Below are 17,897 nucleotides of genomic sequence, written 5' to 3'. Positions count from 1 at the left end.
TAAATAACCACATGATGAAACAAATAGCACACGTGCTGCATGTTGTAGTAGCTAATCCAACCATTGCATGACAGCTGTCAGTGGATAATTTTCTGTGAAGGTTCGGACTAGGACTGTCATGCCCAGCTCGTCCGATCCTCATGTCTGCCACGCCCCTTGATTACGCCCAGTGCTGTTGCCGATCTACAATAAAACTCCTCGTTCACCTTTAACCTTCCGTTAGATTTTTTTATAAGGATGTACAAGATTTGTTGGGGCACCTGGAATGCCATAATGTTCCATGACATGAATATGTGACCCGATATCAACAATGATACTCACTTTTAACCCTAATATGAACGACGTATAAGGGGACTGTCTAATTGAAAAATAGATTTTTTTAATCAGACGTCTAGTCTGCATATGCTAATATGACAGATGTTCACACAATTCAAGAAAATGACACGTAAAGACATTATGGATGAGGGACCTGTCAGACACACCTGTACCTGATATGGTGGGAAACTGGGATTACTGTCAACATAGATTAAAGACATAATAATACAATACAGCAGTATTCGAGTGTTGCAAAGTCAAATTTATTGTAATTTCAAGCAAGTTTAACATATGTTAAGACTTGTTATCGATTGCCTGGATATCCTGTTGTATACATACAAATTCCTCCATATCAGAGACTGTAAATAAGGCTGCAGGAGGTAAATTTTTTTTTTTTTTAATCAGTGGATTTCACACATTCACTCAACCTCCCCACGCTGAAGCTACATTATTTCATTATTTATTCTTCTGTTTTCTTAAACACTGCTCTGATTAGAAATGTTCCTTTGACGTGTATTTCCTCTGTTTTTTTCCGTTTTATAGATTTTCCACACCAAACCTGTAAACATGCAAGGGAAATGGGGGTTGGGGGGGGGTTTAAGAATTTGCAAAATAATAAAGTATTACAGATGTACAGTGTTCAGATGGTTCAGATGCTAGTGGACCTTTTTATAGTTCAAGTTGCATAATGTTTTTTGTGTACTTCACTGGAATGCTAATAGATAATACCATGGGTAAAATATGGCATTAATATTAAATTATATGCTTAAATCACATTTAAATCACAGCTAAATCACAGTATGCAAGTTCTTATAGAATAGTAAATATCAGTTCATGTATTATTAGTACATAGTATATATTCGCAACTTTGTTAAAAGTCAAACACTTAAAGACAACCCAATGTCATTCTAGAGGTTCTGTAGCACAGTTTTCTTGTGTATTATTGTTCTAGTTATTCTTATTAAATAATTTGCTGCTTCCACTGCATCTTTCCCACTGCATGTCCAAACTAGGCCTCCACGATATGTAATGTCAATATCAACATCGCATGTTACTGTCACATTGCAAGGACCACGATAGTCAGTTGGGTTGAGATCAGGTTTGGGCAGTGTCTAATATTTTATACAATCCAGACATTATATGGTATTCCATCCATCCATTTTCTAAACTGCTTATCCTTCTGGGTCGCGGGGGGTCCGGAGCCTATCCCGGAAGCAATGGGCACGAGGCAGGGAACAACCCAGGATGGGGGGCCAGCCCATCGCAGGGCACACTCACACACCATGCACACACACATGCACACCTATGGGCAATTTAGCAAGTCCAATCAGCCTCAGCATGTTTTTGGACTGTGGGGGGAAGCCGGAGTACCCGGCGGAAACCCCACGACGACATGGAGAGAACATGCAAACTCCACACACATGTGACCCAGGCGGAGACTCGAACCCGGGTCCCAGAGGTGTGAGGCAACAGTGCTAACCACTGCACCACCATGCATATGGTATTTTTTCAGTTAAAACATTTTTATTTTGTCACAGGAAACTAAACTCAAATGGATGTTCTTTTTCAAGATTATCTAGTATATGGTAAAAATTGTAAAGTTTACCGCTACTGCTTTTGCATGAGCTCTGCATGTGCTCTCCAAGCCAATCATAATCATTTTCATCCTTGCTGTTTGACTCACTCAGAGACAATGTTGTGCGTTTCCGAGAAATGAAACAAAAATGGAGGAGATAAGCAAACAAGAACTGGTCACCAAAAGACATTCGATTTCCACGGTATGGATGATATTGAGCAAAAGCAAGTGATTTGTCGGCCCTGCTTTGTGTTGGCACAAGTCACGGCAACATCACCAACTTCTTAGACAGAATCTATTAGGCTATGCAGTTTATTTTTTGCTTTATAAATAATCCAATATTTATCCCATAAAAATTCAAAAAAGCCACATTTGGAATTTTATAGATATCGTGCAGCCCTAGTCCATAATAAACTTTCCAATTGAGAAGGCGGGTACAAATTGCACAACAGTGTAAATTATATCATCACGCACAAATATCATATCAAACTGGGCCCCCAACCCAGACAAATTCTATTATGTTCGAATTTTTTAGGGCCCCCATCAGACATTGAATGTTTTGTTTATCTTTACTTGCTACATGCGGTGCCCATATAAAATGTGGAGAAAACTGTCAAATTGAGACACAAACATAAAATTTTAACACGTTGCTGGGCCAGCACACAAGCCCCCAGCTTCAATGATCCTCAGCATCAGTGGCAGCTGGTGGCTGACAATATCACATTGGTGAATTATATTCTTAATGAGCTTTTGAAATCACAATAACATTGTATTAATTTCAAAGTTACTTGTTTCATAATTTAATCGCAAAAAAGAGGAAGTTTGACCTCCTCTACCTCTACGGAGCAACAGCCTGACAAGCGCTGGGGGACTCAGTTTTGCTTCATGAGAAATTCCATTCTGTGTTGCTTTGTTGACGGTAGAAGAACACATTTCCCCAGCTGTTCCTCCAGAATCTCTCAACCCTGGCTTGAGATCTGGTAACAGGGGGGGGCACGGTGTCACGCATCATTCTACTCAAACCACTCAGCCTCTCTGGTATCCGCAGGTGTCCCATGATATGACCGGTGTAGAAGCAGAATGATCCTCTTAACACCCATTTCAATTACCTTTTGCCAGTTTCTTGGTGAAAGAATGGGGCACAGAAAGGAAAAATGTTTAGTCTCCTCAAAACAAATAAAGAATACAGAACTCTAATCATCTATGTACAAAATCAATAGGATCAGTAGGAACTGGATCACTGGGCATACAGAATTACTTTTAGCAACAATTTATGGGGTAATTTTACAAACTGACATTAAGAAATGTTGTTTCACAGGAAAATATACGGAGGAAATTAGAACTGGAATGGGCCTGCATTTTTATTTGAGTCTTCCGCTATTACTTTTGACTGGCTAAAATGTGCAGTTTTTATACTGTATGATACATCAAATAAGAACATAAGAACATAAGAACTATACAAACGAGAGGAGGCCATTCGGCCCATCAAGCTCGCTTGGGGAGAACTTAACTAATAGCTCAGAGCTGTTAAAATCTTATCTAGCTCTGATTTAAAGGAACCCAAGGATTCAGCTTGCACTACATTATCAGGAAGGTTATTCCATACTCTGACTACACGCTGCGTAAAGAAGTGCTTCCTTAAATCCAGCTTGAAATGTTCTCCCGCTAATTTCCACCTATGGCCACGAGTTCGTGTATTTAAACTAATGCTGAAGTAACTATTTGGTTGAACAGCATCCAAACCTGTTAGAATCTTATATACCTGGATCATGTCCCCCCTCAATCTCCTTTGCTTGAGACTGAACAGATTTAGCTCAAGTAACCGTTCCTCGTATGACATTCCTCTAAGACCAGGAATCATTTTTGTGGCCCTACGCTGCACCTTTTCTAAGGCCACAATGTCCTTTTTAAGATATGGTGACCAAACCTGCACACAATATTCTAGGTGAGGTCTCACCAAGAAATTGTATAATCTTAGCATTACCTCCCTTGACTTAAACTCCACACACCTGGAGATATACCCCAACATCCTATTGGCCTTTTTTATTGCTTCCCCACACTGGCGAGAATGGGACATGGAAGCATCAACATACACACCAAGGTCTTTCTCATGATCAGCTACCATTATTTCAGTGACACCCATGAAATACCTGTACTTTATATTTCTGCTCCCTAGATGGAGTACCTTACATTTATCGACGTTAAATTTCATCTGCCAGGTATCGGCCCAGTCACTAATTAAATCAAGATCCCGCTGTAGCTGCTGAGCCACTAATTCAGTATCTGCTACACCACCCACCTTGGTGTCATCTGCAAATTTCACCAGTTTACTGTATATATTGGTATCCATATCATTTATGTAAATTAGGAACAATAGTGGTCCTAAAATCGAACCCTGCGGTACCCCACTATGAACGCAAGCCCACTGTGACATTGTGCCTCTTATAACTACTCGCTGTTTCCTATCTGTTAACCAGTTATCAATCCAGGTCGCTACGGTACCTAAAATACCAGTTGCTTTGAGTTTAAGTAGGAGCCTCTTGTGGGGGACAACATCAAAAGCCTTTTGGAAATCTAAGTAGATGACATCATAGGCCTTCTTATCATCAACTTCCTGAGTAGCTTCCTCAAAAAACTCCAACAGATTTGTTAAACAGGATCTACCTCTCCTAAATCCATGCTGGCTATCCCGCAAAATGTTATTGGAGTCCAGGTAATCTATCATTTTCTCTTTGATTAAAGCCTCCATAACTTTACCAGTTATACAAGTTAGACTGATTGGCCTATAGTTAGACAAATTACTTCTATCCCCTTTTTTGAAAATAGGCGTTATGAAGGCGTGCTTCCAATCAGAAGGTACCACACCTTCAGATAAGGATTTTTGAAACAAATGCAAGATTTTAATGTAAAACTTACAGACGCTTTAGAGGTCTCCTCCATCTTCATCAACTCCATCACCAGAGCTTCCCTCGTTGATTCCATGCTTTCTTTGATCGTGCCAATCTGACTCTGTAAAATTTCCAACTTGAAAGCCTTATTTTCATCCATGCATTCAGTCATCTGTTTGTAAAGATCCCTTATTTTCTTCCCTGTCTCTTCGGTCTGCTCGTCTGCAGACTGTTTGAGGCCTGCACAGTACTCCTGTAAATGAAATCCCAACACAAAAGCCCGGTTTCTGAATATGCTGAAGTTCTGCATGGTATTGCATGGAAACATAATATTTTATATATCTTACCTCTACTGCACCATGTATCAACTCCAGGTCAGATACGGAGACCTCAGTGCTTTCTGATCCTCCTTTTAACACTGATATCAATCCACACAATTTATCCTGGAAATGAAGACCACTCAAGTTACTTTCTGAAAATAAGGGTTTAAAAGTTTAATGTCACGCTACACTCGCGATCGCTGGGTGAGCGTACAGGCAGGCGAGCGAGCAGGAACAAGCAAGTGGGCAAAGTAAGGGAAAACGGGGTTTAATCGGGAACTGTGGATCAGGAAACATCTGACGCATACGAACATCAATGACAGACAAGGGAAACAGGTAAGACCAGGACTTAAATACAACAGGACTAAGCAACGTAATCAGACAGGGCTGGAGACAATCAGGGAAGCACACGTGGGTAATCAGGGGGCGTGGCACACGTGAGGAGCCGACGAGCAGGTCATGACATTTAATTTTTAAATTCAATAGCACATGTGTATAGGTGAGGAAAAGGATGGATTGCTCTTTTCAGGTGAAAAAGGAGAGTCTTCCCCTGAAGTTCAGGTACCTCTGATAGCTCTTATTCATGAGTGACGGTAAGAGGGAGCTTGTGGCTGACAGACAGATTGATTCAGCCACTGCAGTTTTACAGGCACTGAGGATGTCCATGGTGATAAAGTGGGAGCAAAAGTCATAAGACAAGACTAAGACAGACTTTACCACTAAGTCAACGTCCTTATCCTAACTTCATAAATTGTGGGTAATAACTGATAAAAACAAGTTCGCAAGTACAAGCAGCCAAAATCAGGTTGCTTCAAAGGGTTGCTGGATGTCCACCTAGAGCCACTGCTCATTTGGATCGAGAGGAGTTAGGTGAAGGGTTTTTTTTTTTTATCTTATAAGGATGCCACCTGGATGGCTCCCAAGTGACTGTTCCAAGCATGTCGCACTGGGCAGAGGCCCCGGGGCAGATACGCAGATACTGGAGGGATTATATCTCCCAGCTGGCTTAGAAACATCTAGGGATCCCCTAGAATAACACAGATAAGATTTGTGGCCACAGAAAAAGAACTACTGAGCATGACACCATTGCAACAGTATTCAGGCAAAGCAGCAGGATGACAATGATGATGATATATAACAGTCAAATTTTGGTGATACTAATTTTTAAACCAAAATACAGTACATGTTGGATTTGTTGCATGGCAAAGAGATCACTGTGTGATGAATTATGGGGTGAAGGACTCAAGGGCAGGTATAGTAGCAAAACAAAAGAGGTTTTATTGAACTCAAAAGAACAGAGACTGGAGACAAATAGGATCGGGAGGGACCAAAACTGGAAAGAGGGGAGCAAGGAAGGGATAGACAACAAGAGGGTTCGAAGTCAATGACCAGCCTGGGGAACACAGAACTTGGAAGCACATATATATGAGACCATGATTCAAATTACGGAGGAACTAAGAGGAACTCGGCTCAATTGAAAAGGACATGAGCTCCCTCGAAATTCCCCCATGAGACATTCAAGGGGAGCTTTAAAAAAAAGTCCACTTTTGTGTTATATTTTATTTTCCATGCATTAAATTTCCTGAAACTAAAAATAGTATAAATATGTCAATGTCGCGTGTTTATACGCTCATTACATTCCATTTTCCGAACATCTGTCTCCAATAATTAACACAATTCTGTGTCTATTCCTGCTGTGGACATCCATGCGTGGCGGTGCTGCACTCAAATTTCTAGATTTACATAGCCACCCTAAGTCCTCATCAGTGTGTGGGTGTGGTATTTGAATGGAAGTTGTTAATTAAGAAAACAAACAGTGCAACAGAGAAGGCCAGAGGGAGAGAGAGAGCTGCGAGCCGCAGACAGCTGTTTTATTTCACTGTGGTTAAGAACAAGTTAGCTAAATGAAGCTCAGCTTTTTTTTTGTTCAAGTGATGTGTAGTTCTTAAAGGGGTGTGTATGAGGAGCAGAAAGGTGTTTCCTGTGCCCCTCTGCTTTGTGATTTTGTTTTTTTGTTTGCTCTGACTAGGCTATTAAACTTCTTGAGTGATTAGTATGTTAATATGGTCCTCATATAAAATATTTCTGATGGCATTAACTGCCTGCAGGTGTAAGAGCAGAATGTTTTTTGCAGCATTCCTGTTTTTAACCGCGCTACTGCTCACTTATATGTATGTGTGTGCATGCTACTGAGAAGTCGTGATGCACACTGGAATAGGGCTCCCCTGAAAGCCACTGTGTAATTTGAACTATGCACGAAACTAACGAGGGAACTAACGAGATGCAGCTGGGAGTGATTTGCACATGAGGGTCAGGATCGAGAGACAAGACGAGAGGGATAGATGTGGCTTGTTAGGACCATAACAGGGAGGAGACGGGCAGGAATATGACACACTGAGATGGGCTTAATGGGCCAAATGGCTTCCCCGTTTCTGTAAATTTCCTATGTACTCTCTGATGCTGTTTTTGCATCATATTATTGTTGTTGTTGTTGTTTAATGAAATACAATGAGCTATGATAGCAGTTACACACTCCAGAGGCTGAAAAAGCACAACTCAGCCCTGGAAAAGGCATCCGGTTCCCCCATGAGTGGTGGTATATTGTATGTCTCTATAAAAATCAAATTTAAATATGAAAGGGCACAACACAGGAGACAACCTGGGTTACATGCTGGTCATTGAATAACACACATGCATGCATCTTCAAACTGTTTTTCCCGATTGGGGTTGGGTGGGGGGGGCTGGAGCCTATCCCAAGCAGTACAGTGCACTAGGCTGGGTGTACACTGGATTGGATGCCAGTTTATTGGATTACAGTATTTTGCATGTCCTCCCCATGTCGTCGTGGGGTTTCCTCCGGGTACTCCGGTTTCCCCCCACATTCCAAAAACAGGCAGAGGCTAATTGGAGTTGCTAAATTGCCCATAGGTGTGCATTTGAGAGTGAATGGTGTGTGACTGTGCCCTGCGATGGGCTGGCCCCCCATCCTGGGTTGTTCCCTGCCTTGTGCCCATTGCTCCGGACCCCCCACGACCCAGTAGGATAAGCGGTTTGGAAAATGGATGGATGGACGTGGGTCTTTTCTATTAATAATTGGCAAAGATGTATTTATGAATATGCAGTTAGAATGTAAATAATTTATTTATTTGTTTGGCCACATTTTATAACCCTATAAGTTAACTTACCTTTTCAGTAGCTTGCACACTTATCAGAGCACTAATGTCAAATCCATCCCCTCTGTAAACGTCTGTGACAGGTTCACCTTCGACCACAGGGGTTTCGTCTATTAAGATAAATTTCTCAAAATATCCACAAATATCACTTGCATCTGATAACCTTCTCTGCAAGGAATCGGAGGAAACGCTCTCCACTTCCTCTGAACACTCTGAATCTTCCGTCTTCCTATTTCCCACTGCTTCCGCATAAAGATCAGAGTAAAGGAACGACATTGCTGTTGGCTCCTCGAGAAGAATGGGGTCGATGATTTTTGGTGGCCCAGGTGATAGAAAAATTGGAAAGAGGGTCGTCTCCTCACTACCAAACAAATCAGAACCACTTTCCTTAAGTGGGGATTTTGGCTGCTCATGTGCTTCTGCTTCATTTTCTTCTTGCATATTCATCACATAGCTTTCATCTAGTGAAGTACTTCCATAAAATATGTCATCAATATACTCATTTGCAATTGCAATGTCACTGGAAGCTGCAAAGTGGTCTAATTGCTCTTCTGGAGCACATTCTTGCTTTTCAGGTATTTCTTTTTGTTCACTTGGTTTTGAACAAATGTACTCCTCTGTGCCAGACAGGAATTCACCTGGACTGCACTCATCCATCAGGGTAAATTTCTCAAAATAATCAACGCCACTGGTTGTAGCCTTTATCATTTGTTTACCATGAGAACTTGGAGAATGCAGATAATCCACTGTCGGATCTTGTAAATGTTTTTTTTCGTCATATTTTGCGTTGTCCTCGTCGTTCTGTAAGTTAAATTCACCCGAGAACTCAAAATATGGTTCCAGAGTTTCTTCAATCAATTGCTTTGCTTTGATCTTGGGACTGTCCTCTAAATAAAACAGGTTATCAGCCATCACAAGGCTTTCCTCTTCATCCACTGTGGAAAGTTTTGATGGAACCAAAATGTTTAGAATCTCAGAGCCATCAGAAATAATACTAAACAATGCCTGATCTCTGTCCTTCTTTGGGTCTGTTAACCTGTAATATTCATTTGTATTTTCAGGCCTTATGTTGGGCATAGAAAACTCTATCATTGCTGGTCTTTCTGGTACGACATTTTCACTAGGTGCGGTTACAGGTCTGCTTGATTTTTCACTAGGCTTGCTTTTGCTGCTTGACATTTTTCTCCTTTTGTCCTCATCCATGACAAAAATTACTTGACCTGGTGCCCCACAACTCTCCATGCAATAGCCTTCTGAGGTGGTGCTGGCTACCGGCGATGTGCATCCGTCACCAGTGGAGATGGCCTCCCACACAATTGCACTGTCTTCACTTTGGACTGTCACCATGGAGAAAGAGGGTTCCACCATGATACACTGCAGTTTGGGCTTTACATCTTGGTCATGAACAATATCTTTCAAACTGAAAAAGGAACAATGAGGACAGAACAGGGGAAAAGCAGTAGTTCTGAATATTAAAAACAAATATTTCTACCAAGTAAAAATTTTAAACCATTGATTGAGTCTTAAAGTATATACATATTCAAGCTGTAAACTTTAAGATGATATTAGCCAATATTTAATTATATTAGACCTAGTAATTTTGACGAAATACAATTTAAAATGTTTTGTGTCATTCTTGGAGTATTACGTTTTTTGATTGTTTGACACATATTTATTTATAGGTTATCTGAACAGTCAGCCGTATGTTACTTCGCGTTACTTTATACATGCAGGTGATCACCATATCAAAAACGTGTATGAATTACTCAAAATTAATTTTAGCTGAATCCTCTCAAGGGTGCTCGGTCAAACCTTCCTACACGCTTTCAATGTGCGAATACGTCCCTGAAGCACGGAAATTCGCTATATCTCTTGTCATTTACATGACGCGAATGGTTGCGCTAAGCATGGTACCTGTTGGCAATCTCCTCAACTTCGGCGTCTTTATCAGTTATTTCCATTCCGATCGATTCATCCCCTAAAACAGTCAGTGGCGGCACAGATTGAATTTGTTCCCCTTCTTCTAACCGGGTATCCATTACAACTTAATTATTTGAATAATTTTACGAAGGCTTTCCAATCCGTAGTGAACTTTGTGTTATTCCAAGTTAGGGAATTTTGTCTGACTCAGCGTACTCTCTAAATAGAAAGCAGCACGTCCCGTGTCCCTGCTCTCGATCTGCGCACGTAATATGCAGCCTAAGTAATGAATCAACTGTCTTCTGTTTCTAAAACTCGTGTTGCAAAATTGGAGCCAAATGTAAAATGGTATTAAATGGTTATGCAATGATGGTGAGTAAAGATCTAGCAGTATAGTGAGTTTGAATTTTAAACTGCAAAAACGGTTTGCTTCCCAAAACACTTCATTGAACACGTCAAAAAAAGGTTTGTCTACTTCGAAAAATCCTGATTCCAGTAGTGTCCTTTATTATCCAAGAGAATAATTGTGAGACTTTGGTTCCTGTTCTTCAATTAAATTACTTTTTTCTACAAGAATAAGGCTTTAAAGATACATTCAAAATACATAGAACAGGTTAATAAAAACTTATAAAATGACACCACATTCAAGAAAAATCCTGTAAATTGTACATTAACCAGATGCACGTCCTTAATTCTATTAATAATCTGCCTCCAAAAAAGTACAATAACAAATACTTTTTGATATCGTCCATTTTAATTACAGTAATTGAAAAAAAAATGGCACTTCAGTTTTCATAAGTTTAATTTTTTTTTACAAGTTAACATCTAATAGAAGCTTGTAGGACATACATACATAAAAAGGGCAAGCATATAATTATAGCCTTTGCATACAGTAAAAGGGAGACCTGCCAATGTACGAAACACAGGCAGTCAAGGTCAACCAGACACACAACATACTCACCCACATTACTCATTTTACCTGAAGTCCCTCAAGAATATAACAGTGATTCTAACAAAGACACATTATTCCCTTCGCCATTCCATCCCAATGGCTTTTCAGTTCGCCACAAAGAGGACAGTTTGGGCCCATTGACTGTCCTTGAATGGAGTACACTAGCACCATGAACTGGATCCTAACGCTGAGAAATGCTTCAGTAAATACGCTGTATCAGAGAACACTGGCGCAGCTGCAGACTTATTACACAGCGATTTCCAAAGTCGCCTTCAGCCGGAAAAAATACACAAGAAGCGGTTTTGTAGTTTTATGTAAAAAAAAAAAAAAAAAGATAGAAATGTGTTTATAGAATAAGAACACTGTTTTTTACCCCATTTACTTTATATCCACTTTTATGGAAGCATCCTAGGATCTATTTTCATGGATCATTTTTCCTATTTCATAAAACAATGTTTCTTCAAAAAGTGGACACCAAAAAAAGTGAAGACTGTTGAAGGTTTTCCCATATAAACAAAGCAGAGATATAAGGAAAACATGGCCTGAAGCAGGACAGTATTATATACACCAAAGCAAATTATTTATATATATATATATATATATATATATATTTATATATATATATATATATATATATATATATATATAAACTAAAATCTAGCATAACACTCACTCCATGGTCCGATATTTTAAGCACAGGTTGTCAAATAATTCTGCAATTTAGCTGAAGATGGGTTTCTTATTTATTTGTGTGTGTGTGTGTGTGTGTGTGTGTGTGTGTGTGTGTGTGTGTGTGTGTGTTTGTGTGTGTGTGTATTCTTTAACACCTGGATAAAGTGTCTGAACTCCAAAAAAAATAAAAAATTTGAAGAAAAAAAAGTGCAATGACACGGCCTTCAACAGACAAGCTAAAAGGTTCAGCTAAAACATGTACCGTCACCAACCAGTAACAGGGACCTAAAACAACATCTGGAAAAACCCTGAAGAGATGATTCTTTTCCATGTCCTGCTGGCAAGCAGGTCCTTCAGCATCCAGAGAAAAACGGCAGGGCTGTCAACATGTTTGTATCGTCACCTTCACTGGCAAGATGGAATTCAAATCCTTCTTCTGTTGCAGCAACTGCCATGACTAGAGAAACAGAGAATTTATTTTATTCCATTTTCCATCTTGTCGCAATGTTTGAGCTTTTTAAAAAGACACTTTTGTATAGCAACGATTCCTGTCAGAAATTTCACCCACTCACAGAACCATACAGGTAAACAGCAGAAACTCCTGGTCTTGCACAAAAAAAATTACTGGCATTAAGATTTACCTGCCAGTAGGTTGCCAAAGAAAATTCGGCTTAAAGCTATTTATCTAGGCAGTACGGGTGTATTTGGTCATATATTTTGTACATGACACCGATCAGCCACATCATTAAAACCACATCCCTTATATTGTGCAGTTTTGTGAGCTCTGACTGGTTGAGGCATGGACTCCACAAGACCACTAAACGTGTCCTGTGGTATTTGGCACCAAGATGTTAGTAGAAGATCCTTTAAGTCCTGTAAGCTGCAAACTAAGCCCTACTTAAATCTGACTTATTTGTCCAGCACACTGTGTTGTGAAACCTTACTATAATAGCCAGCATTAACTTTTTCAGCAATTTGTGCTAGGGTAGTTCTCCTGCAGGATCAGACCAGAAGCTGCCCATGCCCAAACACTGGCCGCCCCTGACCCTGTCTGATTTACTGTTTGGCGTTCTCTCGACCCCTTTTAGTAGGTACTCACCACTGCATACTGGAAACATGGCACAAAACCTGCCGTTTTGCAGATGCTCTGACCCAGTTGTCTAGCCATCACAATTTAGCCCTTGTAAGGACCTCAGCGACTTAAACACTTGCCCATTTTTCCTGCTCCCAACACATCATCTTCAAGAACTGAGTTCTCATTTGCTTAATGGAGCCTTTTCACTCCCACTAAGAACCAAGCTATATCATGAACTAATGGGTTTCTATTGTAAATTATCTGAGCCGTACCCAAGCCATACCTGCACTGACATGACCATACTTAGTAGCAGGGCCGAAAGCGTGTCTAAACCAAGCTAGTAGTATCACCGCCATGTGATTGGTCGAAATGCACAAAGATGCCAGTGATTTGCGTCAGTACATATGGATTATCTGAAGGAAAACATACATATTCTTTATATATTATTCATTATAGTCATATTGCACATTTCGGTCACTGTTGTTCTCCAAACCCGACACGCCTTTACCAAGCCGGCCCTTCTGCAGTGGAAAACCAAAACGAACTGGAACCGTGCCATAACTAATTTGTCTTCATGATACAAGTCGCATATGGCTGGCTTCCTGTGTGCCAGTGGAAAAGCACCATCATATATAATGGCACCTTTGTCAGATGCCACTGCAACAAGATCAATGTTATTCACTTCACCTGTCAGTGGTGTAAATGCTGTGGCTGAGCAGAGTATAATATTGACAGTGTGTGTGTGTGTGTGTGTGTGTGTGTGAGAGAGAGATAGATATAGAGATAACTAGAGATAGAAAGAGACAGAGAGAGACAGATATCAAGACAGAGATATAATATTGACAGTGTGTGTGTGAGTGTGAGAGAGAGAGAGAGGGAGATAGAAGCAGAGAGATAGAGATATGTAGACAGAAAGATCGACAGATACAGATAAAGATAGAGACAAATTGAGAGACAGAGACAGATATAATATTGACAGTGGATGTGAAAGAGAGAGACAGAAATGGGGAGATAGAGATGGAGAGAGATACAGATATGGGGAGCTAGAGATGGAAAGAGAGACAGAAAGAGAGACAGACAGAGACATAATTTTGCTGTATGGCTATAAGACCTCTGGGGCTTCCTAATCATTCCATGTATTTGTCACACTTCACCACCATTGAATTAACCAATGAATGAATTAGTGAATTGACTTCATGAGACATTGATTATTCAAGTAAAATATGCTGGTTGTGACACACTGGATGATTACTGCAAATAGTGGGGTCAATTGAGGAGAGGGTTTGAAGTGACTAACCTAACACACCAATGAAATCAAAACACGAATTTACACACAAACTCATAAAATTTTCTTGGGCCTCTTTTGCATATTTCGTATGTTTCTTTTTATGCATGCAAAAAAAAAACACAACAGCCTTCAGTATTTTTGGTTAATATCAAGACAAACAGGTGATGATGAAGTAGAGAAGCCTGTGTTGTCCGGAATGAGAAGGGAGAATACCTTAAGGAACACTGCTTTAATGGCGTCAAACTGAACCCTCTCGTGAACCGCTCGTGCTGTGTTGGATCTGTCAAAGGGCTCTAAAACAAATGAGATTTCTTAAGAACCCAGCCTGTGTCATCATGTCTGTACATATGCATAGATAAAAAAAATCTACATCTCCTTAAGCAAGGTTACTTGAAAAGGAAGTTCTGCTGCGCTTATTATTTTTCAGTGGAGACTGAAGTAGTACCTTCAACACAAATGAACTTGTCCTTCCATTCTCTGCAGCTGGGCTTTGGGAGGGCTTCAGCCTCGCGGACTGAAATCATTTGCTGCTCCCACCTGCGGGCACAAACAGGGCTACCATGATGACATAACCTTGTTATAACAAAATATAACAAGTTTTTTCGGTAGCAGATACAGATAAGTAACGGTAATACTTTCTATGCCATGTCTCTAAGAATCTATGAATACTTTTGTAACACATTATAATGCATTAATAAGCCATTATGAACATGCTATTATAGCCATATTTATGGTGCATTATGAATGCTTCATGAAGCTGTCATCTATAGCACACAATAGATGCCTGCATAATGTAGTATAAGGTATCCTTAATTCTACCATTATAATGCATTACGAAGATATCTATAGTACATTATAGATGAGAGCTTCATTGGAGCTTATGAAGTATTAAATGAACTCTATATTGCTTATGACTGTCAATAGAAGATGCTGTAACGTTTTATTAATTCTTATACCCACCATTAAAATGCATTATGAAGGTATCTATAGTGCATTAGTAGATGACAACTTCAAGTCAAGTGTTACCGTTTGATCTAAATTAAAGCAATTCCTTCAGTGTTGCAAGAAAACATAACCACAGGTTTCATAAATCATCATTCATAATGACAAATCCACTTATTTTTACATTTACAGGTCCCTCCTAACAATAGGGAAAAATAATGTGAACCCTAAGGATGGAATAAAAGAAACAAAACCAAATGGATATAACTGCATTCAGGGTTAATTTATAAGCAGAGCCCCCACGTACAAATAAGCCATTCATCAAGAAGCTACTGGAAGTGCCAAGGGCCCAGCATTAGAGCGTCACCTGCTTCTATCCATTACCTCAGTAATGTGAAACAGGAGCTGTGGAGCTCAAGTGAGGCTTCAACTCCACAAGCCATTCCCCTTCAGCCTTAGGCACATGGCAAGCTACACTTAAGGCTATTGGCTATTTTGGAGCTCAGCTTGGAGATAAACAGGGATTAAACATGACAGACTGGACAATAATTCACACCACTATAGAGCAATTAAAAACACTGCCTTTTTGCACCTGGTTGACGGCCACTAAACGAGATCACGGGGACTCAGAGCAGCGAGGGCTATCTGGATAGATGTATGATACAGAGAAGAATCACAGCAAGACATGCATGCATAGGAGTCATTATGCAGGTGCAGATGAGCATGTATATATGGTAGTCAGTTGCAACATATGTATCATGACAAATGCCACAGAAATGCAAATATGCAATTGATTAGTTCCAAAGTGCAGTATTAAGCACATTAAGGAAACTGATATGGGGTGACTTTCCCGAAAGCGATCGATCTTAGCGGATAATGAACGATATAAAGAACGACATGGGTAAAGAATGAGTGAGGTCTACGTGCGTTTGCCAAAAACCTTCGTTATTCCAGAATTAATGAACAAAGGTTAAGTAATACTTTGTTGTCTCCTCCCCAGGCTCCGGGTGAGAAAATCCCAGACTGTCAATAACATGAAAACCAGTCCCACGTATTTCAATGGTGAAATATGTTAAACAAGAAATGTTAAACTAAGTAGAAAATCAATAGACACCAAAGCAATTACAACCAAAATAATTGTACCTATTTGCTGAAAATATATAAATGGGTTCAAAACATGATGTTGCTTCCTTTCCTAAAAAAAAAAAAAAAAAAAAGCGAAATGTAGCAATAGCAAATGGAAAATATCCATTATCAAAAGAAGCCTTAAAACAACTTATTGAGGTGATGGTCGAAAATATATTTTAATAAAATAATCACTGCAACGTTGTGTAGCATAGTACCCATATGAAGAACAGCACAGCAGCATTCAGGGGGAAATCTAAGAGCTCTCAAGGTCTTGCGTTGGCACCAGAATCTTCCATATGCTCAAAGCACGCTCTTCAGCAGTCTGTGTTCTTTGGTGTGCAGTTATACCTCTCAGCCACGGTTTGGGGATCCGACACTGGAATCAGCAGATATTCGCTATGCAGATAACCTGCTGTCTCCCAATAACCAGCCACCAGCAAACACACTATACTTTGCCACCTGACTAACTCCAAGTCTGGGCCAGACATAAGCATCATGTGTATTCCCAGGCCACTTGGTGACAATGCCTTTAAAATGTCATTGACTATTGCATATCACCTACACATTTAGGCCTAGTGCCAATAATCCTTTTCGACATGGGCAGGTGGGATTCAAGGGACTGCAAATACGAATGGGGTTGAGGGTTCCATCCACTGCACCTACACCATGCCAGGTAAGCCCGCAACTGCATGAAAACCAATTTTAGTGTTGCAAGACAACCCCTTCTCCTGGACTTTGTATGTATTTGTGCGCACGGGGCAACAGAAATCTGATCATTGCATGCACAAATGCAGGACACAGCAGCCTTGTTGAGGACATGTGCATCTGTAGGTCTGCAGGAATCCACCAGTGGTGCAGAAGCTACACAGAAAGAAATCTGCCAGAAACTGCACGGTGCACTGAGGGCAAATTCTGGTGTGCTCCTCTTTTAAATTTATCAAGCACCAGATCAAAGAGGCTCATTATTTCACCAAAGGCCAGCCTGTATTTCACTATAAGCGCAGATAAACATATGAGCAAAATTTCAGAATGCAATTAGGAAATAGTTTACTCATCCTTAACACAACGACTTTCTGTACAAGGTGGAAGTTATGAAAATTGCTCTTGCTATATGTCAGTCATATTTATGATTAATGTTTATGCGTTACATAATGTTCCATTAAATGAGTGTTTTCTACACTTTCATAAAAGATTTTAAATGATTTCATTTAAAAGGATGCATAGAACAGTATTCATTAAAATTAAGAGATAAAGGCACATCTGGATTATGACAGCTGAAAAAATTACAGCGGTTCCTGGAGATTATCCCATTTATTTTCAAGCTCACACTGACAGCTACATGCGCATCAAGCAGAAAATGAGAACACAAAGCACATTCTCCCAATAACATTTTTCTCATGCATGGAAATAACATTTTCTAAGGTCATAATAAATTTTCATACGTACTGAACTTGGGTTATACCAGAAATGCCTGGTAACCCCCATTATGCATGAAGTTTGAATACAAATCAGAGTTTTCAGTGGGAGTAATGTACGATATAAAATCATTGCTAAATTAGTAAGATAGTAAATTAGCATTTACCTAAATGATCAGCTATTTACCTTAATCTAATAAAGTACACGTACACGTACACACAGTTAAAGCACG

At 39.9% G+C, this 17,897-nt stretch overlaps 1 protein-coding gene across 3 annotated transcripts in view; it reads right to left on the bottom strand.

Annotated features, from left to right (window-relative positions):
* Nucleotides 1-556: 556 nt before the first annotated feature.
* Nucleotides 557-17,897, bottom strand: part of LOC125745635 (poly(A) RNA polymerase GLD2-like) — a 29,030-nt gene continuing 11,689 nt past the window's right edge. For 2 of the 3 annotated variants that reach the window (XM_049018655.1, XM_049018656.1), the window contains 7 exons: nt 14,625-14,716; nt 14,393-14,472; nt 10,187-12,273; nt 8,285-9,692; nt 5,127-5,222; nt 4,808-5,032; nt 557-3,013 (listed from right to left, as the gene is read on the bottom strand). In XM_049018655.1, coding sequence (XP_048874612.1) covers nt 12,199-12,273; nt 14,393-14,472; nt 14,625-14,716 — 247 coding nt within the window. In that variant the 3' untranslated portion in view covers nt 557-3,013; nt 4,808-5,032; nt 5,127-5,222; nt 8,285-9,692; nt 10,187-12,198. Of the gene's footprint in view, nt 3,014-4,807; nt 5,033-5,126; nt 5,223-8,284; nt 9,693-10,186; nt 12,274-14,392; nt 14,473-14,624; nt 14,717-17,897 lie in introns of those variants that run through there. The other variant, XM_049018654.1, reaches the window with a different exon arrangement.

Source organism: Brienomyrus brachyistius, chromosome 7 (assembly GCF_023856365.1).
Source record: "Brienomyrus brachyistius isolate T26 chromosome 7, BBRACH_0.4, whole genome shotgun sequence".
In the NCBI taxonomy this organism is placed as follows: domain Eukaryota; kingdom Metazoa; phylum Chordata; class Actinopteri; order Osteoglossiformes; family Mormyridae; genus Brienomyrus; species Brienomyrus brachyistius.
Note: the sequence above shows the minus strand (reverse complement) of the source record. Positions and strands in the feature narration are given on the sequence as shown.